This window comes from Engystomops pustulosus, chromosome 1 (genome assembly GCF_040894005.1).
Source record: "Engystomops pustulosus chromosome 1, aEngPut4.maternal, whole genome shotgun sequence".
Taxonomy (NCBI): domain Eukaryota; kingdom Metazoa; phylum Chordata; class Amphibia; order Anura; family Leptodactylidae; genus Engystomops; species Engystomops pustulosus.
Window position 1 is genome coordinate 243,737,904 of NC_092411.1, and position 22,538 is coordinate 243,760,441.

Here is a 22,538-nt window from a genome sequence, read left to right on the forward strand (position 1 = left end):
GGCAACAACTCCGCTCTATCAGTGACTGCTTGTCAGGCGGAGAAGACCCTTATAAGAACCAACTTCACATTTAGTACAGAGGCATTTCAGTGTTTCATCAATGTTTTATCAAAAGAAATTAGATAAAGATACCTAAATTAAACATAACTGCTACAGTCAGCTCGAAACAGCAGCAACGCAAAGTAGAAAGTCTTCCAGATTGTCTCATCATAAATGATAAATCTTCTGAAGCTTGTAAACTTTCTGTGAACTCTTGCTGCCTTATTACCTGACTTGCCAGTCACTAATTGCTCTTATAAACTCACTCAGCAGAACAGATCTGGATTTCAACTTTATTTCACCTCCTTTCCTGTCAAAAAGCTTTGTAACACATCACAGATCCCTCTGGTTGTCAATATATGTGATACTGTAGAAGCAAATCATCTTAGAAATATATCTCCCAGCCTCAACACATTTTATTATGTCAGGGAAAAGTAGAGGAAAAAAAAAAAGAGAAAAATGGAAAAACCTACGGCTACAGTGTGGTAGCGGCAGAAAGGTAATTGCTGGAGGTGACTATGCTGCGTATGTCCTCATTATGAAGGCTTCTGCTCCTCCTCTGACATTTTTAGAAGTGTTATCTCATTTTAAACAGACAGCGGATGTTGAGAAGCAACAAAAGTGAATGTTCTGTTTACTTGTACAAGTTTTTGGAAATCTTCAACTTTCATAAGGAACAAAATATTCAAAAAAGGGTCAATTCTGTTCTGAATCGTGATAAGGAAGTGAAGACCTGGTGGTTAAAGGACCATTTTTGGCAAACTTTATGTACAGTTTTGTAACTAGTAAAATGATATAATATTTCATGTTTTACAAAATGTAAAAAAAATATAAATATAACATTTATATGTATAAAATATAAATATAAATCATATAAATCATTAACTGTCATGGTTGCCAACCTGTTTCAAGCTCATCCATGTATACCGCAATGGGGGGTAATAATGTGTAATAGTGAGGAACACTAATGATGCGGGTAAAAATTTTATCGGTATCCGGATATGTGTGGTATTTGGTCATTAGCCTCAGTACGGGTCCCCATTGGCAGAGGGCATCAGCCAGGGATGCAATACATTTTATTTTACCACCAACCTTGTCCCACTAACTAGAATTTATCTGTCTTTAAGAGTCAGATACAGGGGTGAACCTGGCCTCTTTGCTGCCAGAGGCAAACTATAGAAAGACGGCCGCCCTTTCACCGATCAAATAGTTACATTCTATGCTTACTGCAAATAATCAATTGGGGTTCCCACAGATTACAAGAAGGAGGAGTCCTTTGTGCCACAAATAAACAGAGTACAACATGCTTCCTGCTGCTGTATTCATCTCTATGGTGCTGAGGTTGATAGTTCTGCACTGTACTCTTATATCTCCGTCAGTGCTATAGACTGTGAAAGGAGCGGCAGCGCTCATGTCCGTCCTGCCACTCCATTCATTTGGGATACAAAGGACCCCGGTTCTTGTGTCCCTTCAATACCGCAGTCCTGAATTATTCTTGTTAGACATACACATACCAGAATACAAATATATAGCAACGTACTAACTATAATCCAGCCAAACCCCAATTAGATCATGAATAGGTGAGGCAGGATTCACCACAGGATCACAATCCTGGATCACTGCAGCAAAACAGACATGCGCTGTCATCTGCTCCATTCATCTCGGAGAGCGAAGAGGGGGTATGACAGAGGTACCTCGGACCCCACCGGACCCCTTGTTCTCATGTTCTGAGACCCCCACCAGTCGGCAAATAAATGTGGATAGGGCCTAAATTGTTTGGTGGAAAAACCCCTTTAATATCCTTTCTCGGTTTGGGTATGATGGTCCGGAAATTGGGCCCCAGCTGCAATAGCATAATAAGAGGATGAAAGTGGGTCTAGAATGTCCCCATGGAGTAGTTTAAAGAAGCAAAGGGAAACTTGTCAGGGTTGGGGAGCTTACCTACTTTAAGATCTTTGATGACCTGGGAGACCTCTTCAGGAGTGGCTCTTGGCCACTGATTAAGAGAGATTCGGCAGAGATATGTGCAAATAGCAACGGTTTTATCTGAGCAAGTGATGGGAAATAAGCTATATAATATTTCATGGAAATGCTTAAATTCCTCTAGGATCTCAGATGGAGTCTGGAGCATTCCTCTAGACAGGGTGTTAATGGACATAATCTGGAAGGAGGAGATTCAGAGATGTAGCCTCCTTGACAGCTACTTACATAATTTATTGCTGTACTCATAAAAGCCATACTGCTAGCGTCCTTAGCGCAGAACGTTTTTTCATCAAGATGTGCGAAATCTGTTGCCTAATCAAGGAGATCTCAGGGTATCGGACCTCTGTCTCTTGTTGGCTAATTCCAACGATTCAGATGTGGACAAGAGAGATTTCAAATTATGAGCATTTTCTTTCTTAAGCTTCCTTCAGGTCCTTCCATATTACATGGGCATTGGTGTGGTCAATTACATTAGAGGATTTGAATTCATGGATAGTGTTCTTGATCCTTCAAAATATGATCATTAAGGCACCAAGAGAATTGCTTGAAAAAGTTATGATGTGGGCAAATGGTGCCGACACTGGGGAATGGTCTGACCAGGGTATGGAGTTAATAGAACATGTAGGCCGGTGACCAAGAAGGGAGTGTGAGATGACTAAAACATCTATCTGGCTATAAGAATTATGTATGTTGGAGTTGCAACTATAGTCTTTTTGGCCAGGATGGAGAATTCTCCACAAGTCAACCAGGTGAAGTATAGCAAGCTGCTGCTTCAATTTGGGAAACTGAGGACTTATTCTTTAAGGTGTCCAAGAGAGGGTCCAACGGGACGTTAACCTCTCCTCTCAGGATGACAGCCAAACCTCCTGAAAATTCTACAATTTTTGCAGCATCCTAATACCATAGGACATTTGACCTGTGTTAGGGAAATACACATTGACCAGGAGATAAACATCACCTGTGTGAGGAATAGATGTCTATCCTCTGGGTCACATTTGGTTTCAATAACTTGTAGAGTGAAGAAAGTATGAAAAGCATTGGACACCCCTTTGAATTTCTGAAAAGCATTAGGGGCATGATACCGAGAATTATAAAAAAATTTTTACATACCCATGAATCAACTTTAGCCCTTCCCATCTACTCCTCCCCATGACCCATGCCTCTTCTCTGCATTCAGCACTTAATGTCATGTTACCAAGGTGAAGCCATCTAAGGTTCTTTACCAAGTTACATTTGCAACATCTACCCCATGTATGTATCTGATCACATGAAATCACAGCAGTTTCTGTGAAGGATGGGGGGCGAGTAGAAGTCCAGGGAGGCTGTTGTGACTTCATGTGAAAGGACCATACATATGATACAAAGTGTGCAATGATGTAACTGAGCTCTTTTTCATTGTCGCACATAGCAGCATTTCCTAGCAGTGAGACCTTTCAATCAGGAATAAGGAGGTAGGGCAATGCAAGTAAAATCTATTATGCAGGACTCAGTGTTGTTGGACTCACATCAGATGAGTTGCATTTATGTTTGCAATAATGAAGTATTTATTTTGGATGGGTTAAAGGGCAGTTTCTCTTTAAGTTAGACCTGATCCCATACACCACAAGGCAGCTTCAATACAGACACAGAAAAACAAAGGCAAGATAAAAAATAAAAGGTTAAACTAGATGAACTAAGACACCCAGGACATGAAGGATGTAGCACAGCACAGTGTAAAAGACACACAAATGGAAGATGAAACACAAGACACAAATCTGTGAAGCAAGGTCTATGTAATCAAGCTGAAGACTTGATGCAACCACAGACTTTGGCCCTAGGGATCTATGAATGCGATCAATTTCTATTGACTTTGACACAGAATGTTTTAGGAATTCTCCAAAGAAGTGCTGAACTGAGGGATCCAGCTGGGCATGTGTAATCTCTTCCCGAGAGGCCACCAATATGGATATTGTTTTTCTGGTCCCTATTTGGGTGGAATGTTCCTCAATAACCTCTGTTCATAAAAAATTGTATTTTCTGTCCTGTCCAGATGGATGTTGGTGCATTAACAGCACCGTACCTGCCTGCAGATGAGGGTACCAGGGACCCTCGGTTGGCTTCAGAGACCCATTGTAGTGATGAGCCAGGAGATATCAAGGCCCTGTCATGATCTGGGGGAGAAAGCCCAGAGTGAGCCTTCCCAGGAGATGATACAGCATTGCTGTAAGTTAAAGGGGTATTCCGGGTATATTAACGCCTGACACAAAAACCCATGATGATATAAATAAATGAATACAACAATACTCAATGTCATTAGTCACAAAACGGGGCTTAAATAGTTTGATTTTCTGATTTACAAAATTTATGGGCTCTCTAAAGTAGGTGGAGTTACCATTAAGATGGCCGCCACTGTAAACTACAAGTTCCATGATCCTTTAGTTCTCAGTAACTCCTCCTCCCTCTTATGATCTGCTCCCAGAGATGATCTAACAGACTTTCTTGCTCTGTTACCATAGCAATAATGTGCAACTGCCATCACCAAAACACTGCCCATACTGGATGCACTGCAACCAACCGACAGCAGCCAAACGTAGTGGTGATCACATGACCTGCCCAGGCAGGTGCAGGACATGTGATGTGGACATGTGACCAGCGGCCATCTTCTATCCTGTGTATGCTCTGCAACGTACCGCGCGGAGGAAATCTACGGACTGATTAAAGGGCCAGTAGCATTTTAATTCTCCATCAAAGTTTATGTCACCAGCATTTTCTGCTAAAGGGAGCAACATTTTAAATAACAACTAATTACACATTAGCTTATATTTTGAGTACCCATTTGTATATGAATTATGCTGATTCCTGGAATACCCCTTTAAGTTCAGGGATGGAGCTGGAGGAGCAGGGATTTTGTGCATGACCTGAAGGTAGATGTTTAAGTGATTCCTCCATGCACTTCAGAAATCCTAAGTCAGCATCAAACTGTGGTGTTGAGGGCCGGGCGGCAGGAGAGCATAGCAGAGAAGAGCCCTTGGTGGGAATTGCAGTAGCAGGACACACCTCAGTAAGCAGAGAGGCTGGAGGGCAGGACGGGATTGTTTTGCAATTGGCAGGATCTCGGTGGCATACTGCAGAGCGCTGTCCACTGTGGTAGCAGATCGGGAAGCTGAGGAAGAAGAAGGTGTCGTATCACGTATGATGTTTTTGGCACCATCTTAGAAATCAGGCTGTGGCTGTTTCTCTGGGTTGCAGCCTAAGCTTGGAGACACCCTTAGCGTGGAAAAATGGGCAAAACTCCAGCAAAAGAGTGGGAATTACAGGAAGTTCCACATCACTACCAAATTTTTAAGGTGCATTTTATGAATTATTGTACTTCTTTTAAAAAAATATTTAAAAACTAAACAATCTAGTTAACTCTATGGAGATATCTACGGTACATTTGCATTTTTTATCCAAAAAAAGTGATTACTCCATCACAACATTCCCCACATTAAATTAAAACCTTTAATATGTTATAGTTCAGGCATTTCTAAATGTAGAGATTTTGCTTATTGGTATCTGCAAAATGTAGAAATTGGTGTTTTGACTTCTAAAAAAAAATTTTTGCCAACTTGTTTAATTCTCTTCCGTTCCCCTTATGGGTAACACAATGCCTTCTGCCTATCACATATTGCCCTTCCTTACACCCACTGTGTATGTTTGGAGATTGTTGCCATCTAAAGGGGAAAAACAAGTGATAGTAGTGGAATTTTTTTTTTTTTGTATTTTTAAAATATTTCAAAAATATTTTTAAAACATTTTGGGTAGTTCCATATTCTAACTTGAGATCGTCTGAGCGCTGATATAAAGTATCAATTTTGCTGTAGAGCAATTAAGAGTTTTGTTCTAGACATACTAAATTATCTTTTTATTACCTATATAAATATTTTTGTATGTGAAAAATAATATATAAATATATATAGTTATATATAATAGTTCTGTAAAAGGGCTTAAACTTTTTATATCAGAATACAATTAGTAGACTAGTGTTGGTCTGATAATGGGGGTCCTCTTTTGTGTCGGAGAAGTAATGTAAAATGCCCAAGTTCTGAGATGTATTTACTTCAGTTTTGTCTTAAATCTCCGCCAGGTCAGACCTGGTCCTTAAGATGGCTCCAAGATGCTTGAGCCTCTTAGTAGATCTGGGAAGCTGTGGGGAATATTAAGATTTGCATTTAGAACGCCAGTTGTAATTCATTTCCCCCAAATACATTTTGTAAGTTTATACTATAATACATTGTCTATATAATTGACTAATGCCTTCCCTGGAATAGGTAGGGTTTAGTTCCAGGTCTTCAGATGTAACTTGTAGTTGGGTCCATCCTCACTTAACATCAATTAACATCAATTTAGAGATTGTGGTGCAAATCAATATTAAAGGAAATCAACCACATAAAACACAAAAAAAAACAAGAAATACTCATCTTTGCTCCTCTTCATCCCAACTTAATTATAAGTTTGTTTTCTAGGTGATCTTGGCTGTCAGGACTAGCTGAGGACAGCACTGGGATCAAGACGGGGGTGAGTATTTCTAGGTTTTAAAAAAATAAAATAAAACATTTATGTTGTTGATTTCCTTTAAAATAGTTTTTTTTTTTTTTTTACAGAGTATCTTGATGTTTTTCCTTGAACTGAACCAGACGTGTAATGACCCTTCTGGAAGTTGTGATGGCACAGTCAGAAAGTCACAAAAATTGAAGGTGACGTATCTAATTCACACTTTTCAAAACTCAGTATTTCTGCTTACATCCATACTCACCATGTATGCTATAGTGTTCTGTCTGTAGAATAATTGTTTTCACAAAAATGTATAAATTTATTTTAAAAAATTGTGTCACTAAATCCATGATTAGGAGTTCCAGGTTCCAACCCTTTGATCTTCTGATCAATGAGACAATATATAGAAGATTTTGCTGAAGTAGAAAGTTTGGACTATAGTCTATGTGCAATCCATGAAAAACAGTTCTAACTGAGACGTGCTCTACTTTTTAACAGATTGGTTGCAAAGTGTGTTAAAAAAAATGGTTGTGGGCACTGAACTGGTAAAAAGTTTGGTACAGCTATGTGCCATATGTTACAAAAAAATCACTGTTGTGTGCCACTGGCCTTACAGTACTAGAGTTGTAAGCTCAATGTCACAGCCCTAACCTGTGTGACTTCACCTAAAAAATATCTCTTCTTTGGAGAAAGAAAATCTAAAGGGGTGGGGGTGTGATCCTATATTGTCCAAATGTCCAAATCTCTCAAACTCTAAGGCAAGGCAATTCCTCATGGCTCTTCCAAACGCTATTATCATATACTGTATAAGGCATATGTTGGGAAATCCTCCTTATCTTATGCTTCTGACCAAATCCACAGGTTAAGAAAAAAATATACACTTACATTTACCAGTCTGATGGAAACCAATTTGGGGCTTTGGACTTTCCAGCAAACGAGCGGTTCCAACCTTCATAACACTGACTCATTTTATACTAATTTTAATACTAAAATGTCTATTAAAAAAAATAAAAACCCCAGGAAAAATATAAAAAATATATTTTACAATATTTGTCATTTTATGATGGACTTTAGTCAAAAAGTCACCATGTTTGGGTTGGTGGGACTGCACCCAGCGCTGTTTGTCCATGTGTGCTGCCTTGTGGAGAGTATTGATTCTCCAACCCCATTAGCTACAGGAATCAATCATAGTGCACACTCTGTAGAGAGCTGCAGAAAATGTTGACCCTTCATCCATAAAAGCTAAAAACACAAGATGTCAATAATCCTAATATTACAGAAAAAGACACCTTATGAAGGATTTCTCTCTGCCCTGACTCTCTTCAGCACAAAAAGTCGGTTTACTTAAACCATATAACCAAAATGTTATTTAATATTTTAGAAAGTAACACAATCCAAAAAAAAAAAAATTGGATATTTCACACAACACTACAGAACCAACATGGACACAATATTGACATAGAAAGGGACTTTTGAATATAAGTTTACAAAAAAAAAAATCCCTGTGAACTTTTTTTCCTTTTAAGTTATTATGTTAAGCATGACAGGTAAAACATCCTTTACAATATGATACACCGACACAATAAAAACCATGATACAAATGTGCTGTTAGAAATCAGTAACGTCAGGGAAGACATCTCATGAACTGTATTTTCTTTTATATGAAATTCTATACAATATAAACAGAACATAATCCATATCTGGATGACCTTTACAGCAACCAGAGACCGAGAATTAGATTTTTTTTATTATTTTTTTTTCAGTGCAAACACATTTATACAAGGCAGTCTTGGCTGCAAAATTCTTTTTTTTTTTTTTAAACATACAGTAAAGTCCTCCTTGTATGTATTGACTTTATTCCCCTAATGCAATAGTCACATTCAGTCACTGACTTGAAGAAATTATGACTTCTTTCAGTTTAAGTCTCATCTATAAACAACAATGTCATAGCGGAGTCAACTCATCGGTAGTATTGAAAGATCTGGCTTTGTTCGTCATAGGAAAGTCAGGCTGGCAAATGTATGACGGAGGTCACTGGCCCCTGAAAAACTTGCAATGGCCGGGTGACAACAGGAAGAAACCTTCAGCTGTGATGGAAAGTGTTGGTGAATGTTCCAACCATGATGAAACGAAAAAAAAAAACAAAAACAAAAAAAAAAACTATTGATTGCCCTTAATTTACAATATACATTTCTTATAAAAAAATCCAAATGTAGTCCTAGTGGAAAGAAACCGTGGTCATTATGATTCAGTCTACAAAAACGTTGATGTATCATGAAGTTTTCCATATGATTAGAATGTTTTTTTTTTTTTTGTACAGTATACGTTAACATTGCTGCCGTTTAAAAGTTGTGGAGGTAGTTTTATGTAAAAACAGAAAAGGAAAAAAACAAAACAAAAACAAAGAAAACACATTAGCAAGAAAGGAAACACAACATGTACTATAGCAACAATAATCAAGTGTGCAAAAAGCCATTAGATTTATGTCGATGTTTTGAGGCTGCACAAAGGGCATTCGCAGAATCCGAACGCCTCAAGCTCCAAAATAAAATCTAATACCAGTAGACAGTACTTGGATTTTTTTGTTGTTGTTGTTGTAACATCGTAACCTGCTTACTATTATCTATACACAGGCCGTCGTATAAAAGTTCTGGTCTCTAGGATCCCAATACTGCATATTGTTATTTTTGATTTCACTTGGGTAGTCAAAGATGTAACAAGATATCATAAAATAGCCGTTTCATTATTGCCATATTGTCTCTACTTCTAGTACTGGATACATTAAAAAAAAATGCTTATTTCGAGACATTTGAAAAGCCATCTCAAATCTTGTCTGCCAAAAATAAAAATGGACTTGTTTGAAAACCATTTTATTCAGTTTACCAAAAGTGGTAACCTAGCACCCATTTAAAGGTGAGGTTTCCTTTCTAACATTTACGGCTCGCTGGACTAGGCATGTGAATTGTTACAGTCTTCCCAGAAGTCCACAAGTCAGGGAGTGCTACTGAGGACACGGTTGTGTTTGTTTATATAGCCACGTCTGTATATGTAGCTCTCATGACAAGCTGCGTGTATAGAAATCAATATACAAAGCTCATCCCGAGAGCAGCACACACCGATCAGACAGTGCAGACAAACACAGCCATGTCCTCGCCTGCCCTTTTTGAGTTCTGTTCTTTTGCACTATGAAGTTTTACAACAGGGAAACTCTTAACACTTCAAGTACCCGGCCTAATGGACCGTACTTGTTAAAAGCAAACTTCTCCTTTTCAGATAGTTTAAGTGAACATAAAAGAAATATAGGATATAAGTGAGAAATGAACATAAATGTAGCGCCTCCCGTATAGTCCAGTGTATCTGTAACCTAAAGAATTAAAAAAAAGAAAAAGCTAATATTTAGTGTGCCCGTTCAGAACTATGGTTGACATTGAAGAACCGGGCAACACAAAAATGGCTTCCTCCATTGTAAATAGGTGACAGATACACTTTACGTCTAAGGTGGAGACAAAATCCAGAATGTAGCAATATGAACTGTAGATGCCTTTTTTTGGAGATGAAGCTGTATATCACTACAGCAAAAACATAAGCTGTTTAAAAGAGGATTTAAGTCTATTTAGAGATATACTTCTTCATCTCTTTTCCTAGAGACAAATACGAAATGTTAAGAAGCTTTTTTTTTTTTTATCTTGTTGGAGCACGTAAAAGATCAATAAAATCAGTTCTCTTTGCTCTAGATACACAGCACCACTTAAAAATATTAAAAAAGCAAAACAACAAGTGGGGATGCTGAGGGTATCTTTACATAGTAGAGTTCTAGGTTCTAGCCCGAAACGGATGTTCATGACCAGCATTGGATCAATTTTGTTAAGATGTCCTGATAACATTTCTTTAATTATTAAGTACGTTGGATTATGTCATAAAATTGTAATATTGTTTGTTATTGTTGGGATAAGTGTGGAGAATGCACACAAAAAAACCCTGAAGGTTGTATCCACCGGGCATCACTGTAGGTGGGCAGCTGTTTGTTAGAGCTCTACTAACGTAACCAGATATTCACACCATCCGACCTGTCACATTTCCAGCATCTCGTTTCCAATATTGAAACATTCTATAATCATATGCAGAAAATTAGAAATTCACATTCACCCAGACTTTGCACATTTTTCTCCACTTGTAATATTGAAATATGAAACAAAACACTTCTTTTTTTTTGTTCTCATCACAAATGTCTTAAAGGATAAGCAATATTGTGTGTGAAAAGAAAGCCTTAATGTTCAGACATACTTAATGCTTTGTTCTAATGATCACCATCACAAATCATCTTATTTTGAGAAGCCTAATTTAGGCATTACAATCTAATCCACAGAATAAAAAAAATTACATCCTTCCAATTGAAAGAAATCATGTTATTAGGCTAGCCTCGCCTTTTTTTTGTTTTAAATACAAATAAATGTATAAGGAGAAATAAAATTGTCATAAATTTTTTTTCCCCCCAATGTCAGACATTAAACGAAATCTTATGTAATCTGACCCCAAATGTTGCACTTCCCTAATGACTTATTAACATTAAAGGGATTGCCAACTGTTGGCCACCTCCATCCACACAGTTGATGATACACTACTTGGTTTTCCTAGGATAATATGTATGAAAAATGCAGCAATGCCGAAGTTAAAGGGATCATCTTGAAGCAACTTTAAAAGAGAGCATTGCCTCTACAAAAAAGGCTCCACAACTCTTCCGAATCTTTGCCGCTTTAGACTGTAACCCGTATCTATGATACAGGAAATAGAGATGCCTTCTCAGCCAATCAGTGGACAGGTTATATAACCACTTGAGCAATTGATTGGCTCAGCAAACATCTCTGAGCATTGCTTATATTTCAGGAGACAAAATAAAGTTGAATACAGAAGGGACCCGGGCAGCATCTGTGCCGAAGCAATGGCGATTCACGAGAGGCAACATACCCCATTATGTTCATAAACATGAGCCCTTTTACAGCAATTTTATTGCATTGGAATCCACTTAAAGGAGTCCAGCATCAATATATCCCACGATGCAGATATCACGGTAGGAAGACCAAGTAGTCTATATTATATCTTGTGCATGAACCCAACCAAAGATGGACAACCACTTTAATGCAGGGCTCCAGATGGCAAATCAAATTATTGTAAAAGCAACCAAAAATATAATTTGCTCTTTTATTTAGTAGCCTGGATTCCTGCCTTAAAGCGGGTGAATAGTTTTTGCACATTCAGATCACTTGTATTTTATTGGCTTGTACAATTTTGCCATTTCTAAATTAAAAAAAAAACTAAAGATGCGTTAGCAGTTGTGACAAGGTGATTGGTTGCAACATGTTTATTTGGGGAAGCAGCCATCATCCATGTCTAAATAAATAAAGTACAACGGGGCGGATCTTATCTTTAATTATTTCACTTTTTAATGTAAAATCAATCCATAGGACAATACTGGAAAGTGGATGCGACAGCTTCACCTCTAACACTGTGCAGGGCTATGGAAGGGACAACTATCCGGAGCAGATGGAGGGTCATGTGATCTCGATCTGTCCATGAACAATCGCCCTGCCAGGACCTTGATCTTCCTGGCAGGGCGATTGTTCATGGACAGATAAGATCACATGACCTTCCATCTACAGCCATTTTATGGACAGGAATGTGTGGCTGATGAGGTAATAGAGAGGAGGCTTTACCAGCCCCTTTAAAGTTTGACTTGTCTTTAAAACTTGTACCAGCCAAATAAAACTTAAGTCATCTGATGGCACAAAAACTAAATGGGTAAAACCATTAAATAAGTGACTGTAGAATGGTTCAGTATGTACAGAGATAGCCCAATTGCTATACGTAGTGATGTTTGGCACCATTAATGGTTAAAATAACAGTGGTCCCACTCTCCCGCCACTTTATTGGTAGTACAAAGATTTCTGGCACAATGGAACCTTTGACATGGGATTTTTAAAGCAGCAGCGCTGGGTATACATAAGTGACATGGGTGTAGATCTACAGATATCTATGAATGTATTGTTTACATGCCGTGTGATTAGAAGATGTATCCAAGCTATGCTAGACACTGATGGCTTCTTACTCCATGGAGCAGCATTTTAGTGGGCAAGTTTAGGAAAGTGGTAATAGGAAATTTGTGACAAATATGGACTGAACTCTTCAAAACAGATCTGTCCCGATGAGAATGGGGTTTGTCAGGAAGTCCTGGTGGGCATGAGGTTGTACAAGAGTCAGTGATAAAGTGTTAAAGGCCTCTGACCTTTACTTCCACAGCTAATATTCATTTTCTCTCATATGATTATCCAAGCAAGGGTTGGCATATGTTTACAAGGTTTATAATCGAGTACAACCCCTGGTTGGGCACTTTATATGTACACAGTATATTTAGAGTTATAAACTATTAATATTTGAAGGTGACTATATGGCTATGTATTAAATAGGTTTCCATTATGTAGGTAATTTAGTATGCATTTCTTATATATGCTGGGTATGAAAATGAATGGTTATGGAATTCAGTGTCAGTAATCTCAGTGAAAGCGAAACCTGTGACATGGTACATGGCGTAGAGCAGGAAGAACAGAGCAAGCTGGCATTTCATTTTCAGGAAAATATTTAGCAGTCAGTCACAAATTAAGACTTCTGAAGTCAATTTATTTGTACAATCTGCTCAATAACATGCTGCCTGCATTTAGAACACTGTTTACAATCTGCTCAGCTCTTCCTGCTCTATAACATGCTGCTACAGATAGGACACTATGTACAATATGCTCAGCTCCTCCTGCTCTATAACATGCTGCCTGCAGATAATACACGGTGTACAATCTGTTCAGCTCCTCCTGCTCTATAACATGCTGCTACAGATAGGACACTATGTACAATCTGCTCAGCTCCTCCTGCTCTATACCATGCTGTTTTGCAGATAGGGCACTATGTACAATCTGCTCAGCTCCTCCTGCTCTATAACATGTAGTCTTTTGATGGCATTTTCATGGTGACAGATCTATTTTAAAGCCTCATTTGTACACCAGTGCCTATACCCTCACTATGACACAATATGCTTGCTTTCCATATAATACCTCGTCATACTTTGCTGAAAAGTTCCCTATTGTTTGTACTGTTATGATGAGTTAGTTTACTTGAGTTTTGATAATACTGTATTTTTAGCTAGTGTAATATTATTGAGAAGAGTAACACAACCTTCATTCTGTATACTATATGCATGCAGGTCCTTGAACAACACATCCAATACATTTTATATTCATAAGTGACAGCACAATGAACTGTATGTAGATAGCCAGAAGATAAAAAGCACAGATGTAGCAATTGTTATTGCAGTGTGATATGGTCTTCTATTTTGGTTCTTCACATTGGCTGAACATCATGGGCACCAAGTAGGAATATATATTTATATATACTGTATATACGTTTAAAATTAGGTTCATATCATTTGTGTGTTGGTAAAAATAAATATTTTTTCTTTTTCTCTTTTTATAGTACAGAACCGAATAAAAACTGTTCTGCAAATCTACAAAGTTGTGTTTTCTACCGAGCACCGCTGCTTTAAAGGAAGTACTCTGCTGTATGCCGCACAGCGTCAAAAAAAAAAAAAGTAAAATGAAATAATTAAAAAAAGAAAATTACAGTGTTTAGACTCTTGAATGTGCTCTGTTACATTTACATGAAGAATAATGTGCATATTCACTTCTATCATTTTTCACTTTCTACTGAGCTCTACGTTATGGTAAAGAATGATGGCAAGAAAGAAACAAGAAAACCAAAATAATAATAATAACAATAATAATACAAAAAAAGTTGGTATTCTGTTCTTGTTGTTGCCCCCTGGGCTAATTAGCAGCACAGTTTTAGAAAGACATAAAAACTGTGGATGTGAGGCTTGCTTGTAAAGAGATGTAAACATCGGTCCCAGTGTAGTAAACTTTGCTGTAGAGGATGAGACAGAACAAGATTTGAGGCTGAGCGGCTATCAAACACTAGTTACAGAAGCTTGCAAACAGTTAGCGGGTTTCTGTAGTTTATCAGCATCCGTCGTTGTGGTTTCTGCAGCAGATGTTCGGAAGTTAAAAGCTGGACCGGCACCAGCGTGGGCAGGACTAAGAGCTGGGTTCTGCCGTCGATTACTTTCAACAATACTTGAAGTATTGGAAGCCAGGCTTTCACGTGTACTGGGGAGAGAAGAACAACAATGGTGAATTATAAAAACACTCTTTGTGCATCAAGTAATTATTAAAATGTATGTTCATTTTTGGGGTCATCAGATCATTACCAGAAGATTCGACATTACACGGACAGATAAGATGTAGAGAAACGGTTGTCAATTTACAAATTCAACAGACTGTTCATCCCCGTATAGTTTGCATTACTGTTTATAGACAGAAATTCGCTGCTTACAGACTATTACTTGTACGCTATTTCTTTGACAAGTGGAAGCTGTGGTCAGAGAGATGGGATTAATACATCGATGGGCGCGTTTTCACGGAGCAATGATTGGGAGCGAACAATTGTTCTGGTGTAACCCCACTAGTTGTTTTCCAACGAAGGTCACACTGATCACCTCTCCAGTGTACTGGTGATAAGAAATGTAACCTCTAGGCTAGCTGCACACAAGCATGCGCAATTTGTGGGACCTGCTGCTCCTGTTGTCAGTGTCTGCATGATTCTGGTAGGAGAAGTCCATCTAATTTTGATTTTGTCACATTCCAGTCCTAGTGCTATTCAACCATCTGTTTTTGTAGTCCTACTGTCATTCGAGTGTCAGATTTTCACATCTTATTTTTACCACTTTGAGCTACTTCCTTGAAACACTTGCATGAAAAACTGACCACGCTAGAACTGCCTACCTACTTGACATCAACATAGCACAACAGACTATCAATAGGTCAGGGTAATTTCCAAGTACGGTCTCAACATACTGGGGCACATTTACTTACCTGGTCCCAGGGAGTTCACAGAAAGTACACTGTCCGACGATAATGCACTGTGCCGCGACTCACTAAGATTGTGCGCCCGATATCCTGCATGTGTCTCTTCCCCGATCAGGTCCAATGGAGTTACCTTCTTCCTGGTGCATGTAAGTGCTTGATCTTGTGACACAATGTGAAAGTTAAATCTCGTGCTCAGTCCGAATCCGTCGAATCGGCCAACGGACCACTCTCCCGATTTCTGTCGCACGAAAGCCAACACAGTCCATAGTGTGTGCCACAATCCCCTGTAAAATACCTGTCACAGTTGTGCAAAACCCGAAAATGTCTGACAAAAGTGCATCCACGGACCCTTAGTAAATAAGCCACGCTGTGTTGGAATGCAGACTTGGACAGAACTTGTACAAGAAGGTCGTCCTTAATGGCAGTTAAATTGTACATTGACAACCTCTTCTCTTTTCCAAGGTCACATTGATCATCTATCTAGTGGGCCAATGATAAAAGTTTTGGGCAGCGAAAGAAAAATGCTCAATTTGTGTAGAAAAAAATATTGGCCCTCATCATAGCAGGTCCAGTGTTCTTGAACCTGGTATGGGGGTTGTAGCTTTATCTTTCTTTCTATTGATTTTTTTGGCTTGAACTTGGTATGGTTTGTGGATCAGGGCACAACCAAAGCTCAGTTGTTAAAGGTCCTCTACCACCAGGATGAAGGCCTTTATGCAAATGAGCCAGAGGGGCTCCAGGCTCAATTAACAACTTTTCTGTTGCCTGTGCATATCATGGACATAAACGACTATAAGGCTGTATAAAGGCTGGCAGTGGCCACTCTGCTTTCTTCCTTGTTTGAGCATTTGTGGAAACCGACACTTCTACTGCTTCCATGGGCAAACATATTTGTGTACAGCCACTCTATACGGAGGTTCTCCGGTTGGACAAAATTGGTCGCAGTACTAAAAGGATTATAAGAACTAATGACATTGCCCGTTTCCCTGCTTGGTGGGTCACCTGGTTGTCCTCCGGTGTTAATTAGAGTGCAGAGAATAGAGACCCAGTAGGGAACTTGCCTGAAGACTGGACGGGTTATTATAGGCTATAACTCTTAACCCATAAGGAGTACAGTTCCACCAATTAGCTTTTCTACCCAAATCCCTTTAAAGCAACAATACCTTACTCAGTGATGTCACAGCTCATGTGACAATGCCATATTCTTATAGATTGATAAACGTGAAAATACTGCAACACAAGAACTAGGTGCACAGATATCATAGCTGATGAAAAGAAAAAAAATTACATTGGTGTAACCAAATTAGAACTCAGCTTAAATCAAGTTTACTCTGTTCCTAATAATTTAGGAGCCACTGTCTGCCAAAACGTTCAGCATAATAGAAACCCGACAGAACCTATTATGGCAATGAGGTCCTTTAGGGAAGATCCCTCATTCGGCCAATGCTGGCAGATAGTTGTTTTTGCTCCTATACTGTAACAAAAATCAATGTCAACTTAGAAACTCTTCTTCTGCATAGTAAATGCAAATTATCAATAGCAACATTCATTGAAGTGAACATTTCTATCACATAGATATGGTCAATCACACTGCTAAGATCGTCTTGTGTTTTCCACCAATGTCTTTTATGTATTATATATTAATCTGTACATGAATAATACACATAGATCTGGGCTCTCGGACCACTGCTTTACATATGAGACATGTAACCCTTTCTTATTCTAGAGAACACTTACTGAAATAAATTGACACTTATTGATTGTATTGGCCACCTTGGCTTAATGCTGCTGTAAGCCGATCGATTGGCAAAGCTACGAGCAGTTCTTAGCACAACGACTAACAGAAGACAGTTCATTGTGTATCAGGCAAGAAGTAGTTCTGAACTGCCCACTTTCCATCATGTCAAGGGCTCCTATATATCGTATGGCACACACAACTCTTCATCGGAAGTAACATGCAGCAAGCCCATGTACACACCGTATCATACAGATGTGTCAATCCATACATTTGCTTGAGGAGTTCAATTTCTCTCGAAACAAATTCTGTTTAATATTCTATGTAAATTAACCCTTCACAGGCTGCAATATACATTAAAAATACTGGGCTCCAGGTGGGTGGCTAATATTTGAGAGTCTCCAGGTCATGGCTTAAATTCTGCCGTGACCAGGACAAGATGTGAAGGCATGGCGGATAGGGCTCCAGGAGGTCAGACAGGGTTTCCACATGCAACCCTGGACACCATGAGGATAGCAGAAGAAATGGGCCGATTCTGGGAGGTTGTGTTTCTCTTATGGGGGTGACCAGAGTGTCCTCCTGGGTGTCCTCCTGAGTGTCCTCCAGGGGATTGCTCCCAGACTTCCAGGAAGGCCAACCAGGCGCTCTCCGGGAACTGCAGCTCTTGGCCCAGGCAAACTTAAGGCTCCAGGAGTACGGCCACTTTTTGAGAACCACCAGCTCATAGCTTAAATCCTGCTACCACTAGGACCATCCCAGATAAAACATCAGGAAGGGATTTCACAACCTGCCAGTAACACCACAGAGCCCAGACCTGGCGAGAGAATTAGGACACCGTGAGCATAGACTTAACAGGAGAAATGGGGCAACCCTTCGGCTCCTTCGTGAGACTGAATTAATGGAAGCCCTGTTAGACCATCTGGAGCCCTTCCCTGCTCTCAAAAAGTTCCCGCTCTCTTTGAGCCCTGATTTGTTCCAAGACTTCCTGGAAAGATACAGTTCCGATGGAGCATCTGCCAGGTGGTATCTCTGGTTCTCCACCATTGGGAGGACCTTTCCCTAAGGCCGGGTCAGGGCTCCAGGAGGGTACCGTAACTACTTTTTTTTTAAAGTCCTGGTTCAGACTGATTCAATGTAACTTTGTTCATCTATAATTATGGTTAATGTCCTGGACCTGATTTGTCTTGGTATTTTGTTATTGAAATATAATCCTGGTATTGACCTTGGCTGGCTGACTCTTATGGTATTCCTTTTCCCTATCCGCTCCACATGTGAGAAAGATCTTAATATAATAAAATTGTATGTAGGGTCTAATCACAGAAGACAGTTGAGTTATTTTTACAGGTATTGTATATAATCTTGTAATTGTCAGGTTTTAACTATTTGAATTCTAATCACTCAAAGCACAAGTTAATTTTTCTATTTTTGTTATCGATCCCTCATAGCCTCAGTGTTCACCCAAGCGCACTGTCCCTTCATAGAGCTTTTATGGTTGAGTGTTAAACATGGCATCAGAAGCTTGCACGCTATTACATGGTGATACACGGACTTGGAAATTGAACTGGCACGCATGTGGAGCTCAGGGAGAGTAAGCACCATTGTCTGCTCAGCAGCTGTGATCCCATCAATGCCCTTTCACACTCGTCTTCTAAAAATAGATCCTTCCATTTTAGAAGGTACATCTGTCAGTCACGACATTCCCAGACAGACAGAAGGAGGTCAAAACATTGTATGCCCCATGCTTAGATTATATGGCTAATAAAATAGACCAAAAGGAGTTTATAGTATTTGTGATGATAACAATTTCTGTGACATTGCATTTTAAACAAAATGCATTTTCTAACCTCTTGGAAATATGAAGTCTCATAGGCCTCTCCGATCCACAATATCAGCCGTTCAATCATTATTGGAATGAAAGTGAGAGGTGGGAGGGCCTACCTGCTGATGAATACACTGGACCCATACACAAGTCCATTGTGATTCTTAAATCACGTGCAGAGCTGCCTGATATACATGTACAAATAAATGTGCGGCCAGTACCAAGTACTACCGTAGCACATGATTTATTTTTACAGGGAGTTATACACAGGACCATGGGACATACATTATAGATGGTAGAAAGGGGATTTAGACATCAACAAATACTAAGGATAGTTCTAACTAGTCAGAGAACAAACGTTGGTCAGATCCATTGGTAGCGACCATCTATACTGATCTTGTACTAACTCCATTCTCAGGTAAATCCAACCCTCCCCAACCCTTTGCCCTCCCCCACCCTCCTTCCCCATTCACTTGTTCAGTTTAATACAGTAGCTGGTTATGCATCACTCTAAAATTACTTCTGTGAGATCCCCCTGTGAGGGGCACATGTTATGCCAGGACCTATTGTAAGGCACGGTTATGCTTTAAATTCAATCAAATCTTGTTGAAACGAAAACAGGTCCGTTGGGTTTCTTTGCAACAAGTTATAGAAGTTGGGATTCTGGAAGGAAATGCTGATCCACGGATTAATCGGATTTGGAGTTGAGAAGGAATATTTCCTCCAATATTGGTGTTCAAGATATAGGGGGTTTCCTATAGATAAAAACTGTAAATAAGGTTGGACTTCATGGTGATATGTCTCCTTGCTACCTTAAAGGAAATCTACTACAAAAATAAAGCATGGATAAACAAGGGACACTTACTCGGAGACCCTGGCACTGTGACTGTGGTAATCTCTTATATTTGTTACCCATGGGCTCCTTCCCCATAAAAAAAATAAAAAATAAAAATCAATGTTTAAAATGATGTTAATAATCCTGAAAGGCTACTGGAGCTGTTGCCAGTATCGCTCCATGCTGCAGATTCATAGGCTGTTACATGATGTATGCCTGTCCCTCTGCACTTCCCCCCCTTCCTCTGCCTGCTATAATCTGACTACAGCACAGTTTCAGCACACAGTGGGAGGGGGATGTGCTTCTTGCACACTGTAACCTATAAATCTGCAGCCCCTAAGAGCTCTGGGAACTGCCATCTTTAGCATCATTTTAAAAGTTGATTTTAGAACAAAGGAGGCCAAGGATAACAAATATAAAAAAAAATGTCCACAGTCACGGTGTCTGTCTCTATGAGTAAGGGTCCCATGTTAATCCATGCTTGATTTTGATGGTAGATTTCCTTTGTAACTATGTAACTTTATCGCAATTAACCCAATTTCAAAATTTTTTTTTTACAATTCAACAAGATTTTTGTACCAGATTCGTCAGCTGATGCCAGATTAGTTCCAAATAAAACAGAATATAATACAAGTTATTACTACCATGTTACTCTATGTTCATATTGGATACTCTGGATACACAAAACTTGACTATACACACTAGCTAAACCAGTGATGGCGAACCTATGACACGCGTAGTCATTTTTGCTGACACGCGGCCGCCCAGCGCCCGCTATCCGCCCCCCTCCCTGTGTAATGTGCTGCCCCAGTGTAATGTGCTACCCCTATGTTAATGTCCCGCCCCCGTCCCTGTGTTTCTGCCCCTGTGTAATGTGCTGCCCCTGTGTTAATGTCCCGCTCCCATCCCTGTGTTTCTGATCCCTGCTTACCTGTCCGGCGCCGCGTTGGTCCGCCCACCTTCTGCAACTCCTCCGGCTCTTCCAGGCTGCAATGCGCGCTGCTCGTCACTTGATTGAGGCGACCTGACGTCAGGTCACGTCAGTCACGTGACCCGAGGCGCGCGGTGCAACCTGGAGGAGCCGAGCCGCCATTATCGTCAGACCTGCAGTAAAGCTACAGGGAAGAAGACATCACTGGGTAAGTATGTAAGTTTATTATTGTATTATATTTAAAGGGAGGGCGCTAGGGGTATTTTAGCAGTAAAGGGAGGGCACTAGGGGTATTTTAGTAGTAAAGGGAGGCCGCTAGGGGTATTTTGGTAGTAAAGGGAGGCCGCTAGGGGTATTTTGGTAGTAAAGGGAGGCCGCTAGGGGTATTTTAATAGTAAAGGGAGGCCGCTAGGGGTATTTTAATAGTAGTAAAGGAAGGCCGCTAGGGGTATTTTAATAGTAAAGGGAGGCCGCTGCTGGACATGTTATTAATAAGGGGAGGCCGCTGCTGGACATGTTATTAATAAGGGGAGGCCGCTGCTGGACATGTTATTAATAAGGGGAGGCCGCTGCTGGACATGTTATTAATAAGGGGAGGCCGCTGCTGGACATGTTATTACAAAATTAGGTTTTTCCTAAAAGGTGACACAGCACCCGAGTTATGCTCGTTTTTTTGGCGAATTTTGACACACCAAGCTCAAAAGGTTGCCCATCACTGAGCTAAACAATGGCTAAAGTGGTTGGGGTCAGCACTGGACTGATCCGAACTGGAAATCCCCACTGCATTCAACAACACATGCTCATCATTAATATGAAGATTTTGGGATGGAAATCTCTAATTTTTAAAGAGTCCAAATAAACAGCATGAAAGAGGTTTTTCTATGATTATTTAATTTTTCTTTTATTCTGTCAAAGCATATTTTTTTTTCATTAGTAATTAGTTAGGATTTTTTTTTCTCGAGTCTAGATACTTCTGTTGTCTTATACTTTGGAGGCCCCGAGGTGTTCCAAATTTCATGTTTTTGTACTATTGAGAAGCCATTCCACTTAATTATTTCGACTGGAAAATTTTTATAGTGTGCGATCTAACAGGTATTGGACTGGCCCACCAGAGAATCAGAGGATCCTCTGGTGGGCCCAAGCTGTAAAATATTGGTCCCCAGGGATGTAGCAGGGTCTATTTCTACAGTACGATGAACCCCACTCCAAAACAGAAATAGCACATTTGTTTATTTTAAGAAAATTCCTTTAAGTTGAGTCCAAGAAGTTCTATATACACAGCAATGAGGTTTGCCCTGAATTATAATGAGTATAATGCTCATTTGGCAGTATAATTTTAAGTGTCCTTATTACAGAGTGCAGTAAATCTATTTCAGTTCAGAATTGTTCTTATTCCCTGGCACAGTTACACCCGTTAAGTGCCAATCTCAAAGACCAAAACTGCAAGGAGAATAAGAGCACCAGTGTATCTTTCCATATGCTAAAATTTCATTGTGTAATATGCACATTTACAGCGATTCCCATTATTTACATTACCCTATAATACATTTTAATGTAAGAAATATTAGGTAAAATAACTCTGATGTCAAATGGAAACGCAATGTAGGTAGAATGCATTCATTCACTCACCAAATCTGCAGGCACAAAAGGGCCACCAGAAGTCATCTAAAGACTTAGAGTGAGTTCTTGTATAGAGCAGAGTAGTTGGATGCTCTAAATCT

General features: G+C 39.5%; 1 protein-coding gene and 1 long non-coding RNA gene across 7 annotated transcripts in view; one reads left to right on the forward strand and one right to left on the reverse strand.

The window, feature by feature from the left end:
* LOC140076603 (uncharacterized) overlaps window positions 1–14,165 on the forward strand; it is a 44,761-nt gene extending 30,596 nt beyond the window's left edge. Inside the window, exons 2-5 of the long non-coding RNA XR_011849625.1 lie at window positions 6,507–6,558; window positions 6,645–6,737; window positions 11,419–11,602; window positions 14,050–14,165. This is a non-coding gene — a long non-coding RNA (uncharacterized lncRNA). The remainder of the gene's footprint in view (window positions 1–6,506; window positions 6,559–6,644; window positions 6,738–11,418; window positions 11,603–14,049) is intronic.
* Window positions 8,264–22,538, reverse strand: part of STOX2 (storkhead box 2) — a 142,066-nt gene continuing 127,791 nt past the window's right edge. For all 6 annotated transcript variants that reach the window (XM_072123144.1, XM_072123152.1, XM_072123169.1 and 3 more), the window contains exon 4: window positions 8,264–14,738. In XM_072123144.1, the coding sequence (XP_071979245.1) occupies window positions 14,540–14,738 (199 nt within the window). In that variant the 3' untranslated portion in view covers window positions 8,264–14,539. The remainder of the gene's footprint in view (window positions 14,739–22,538) is intronic.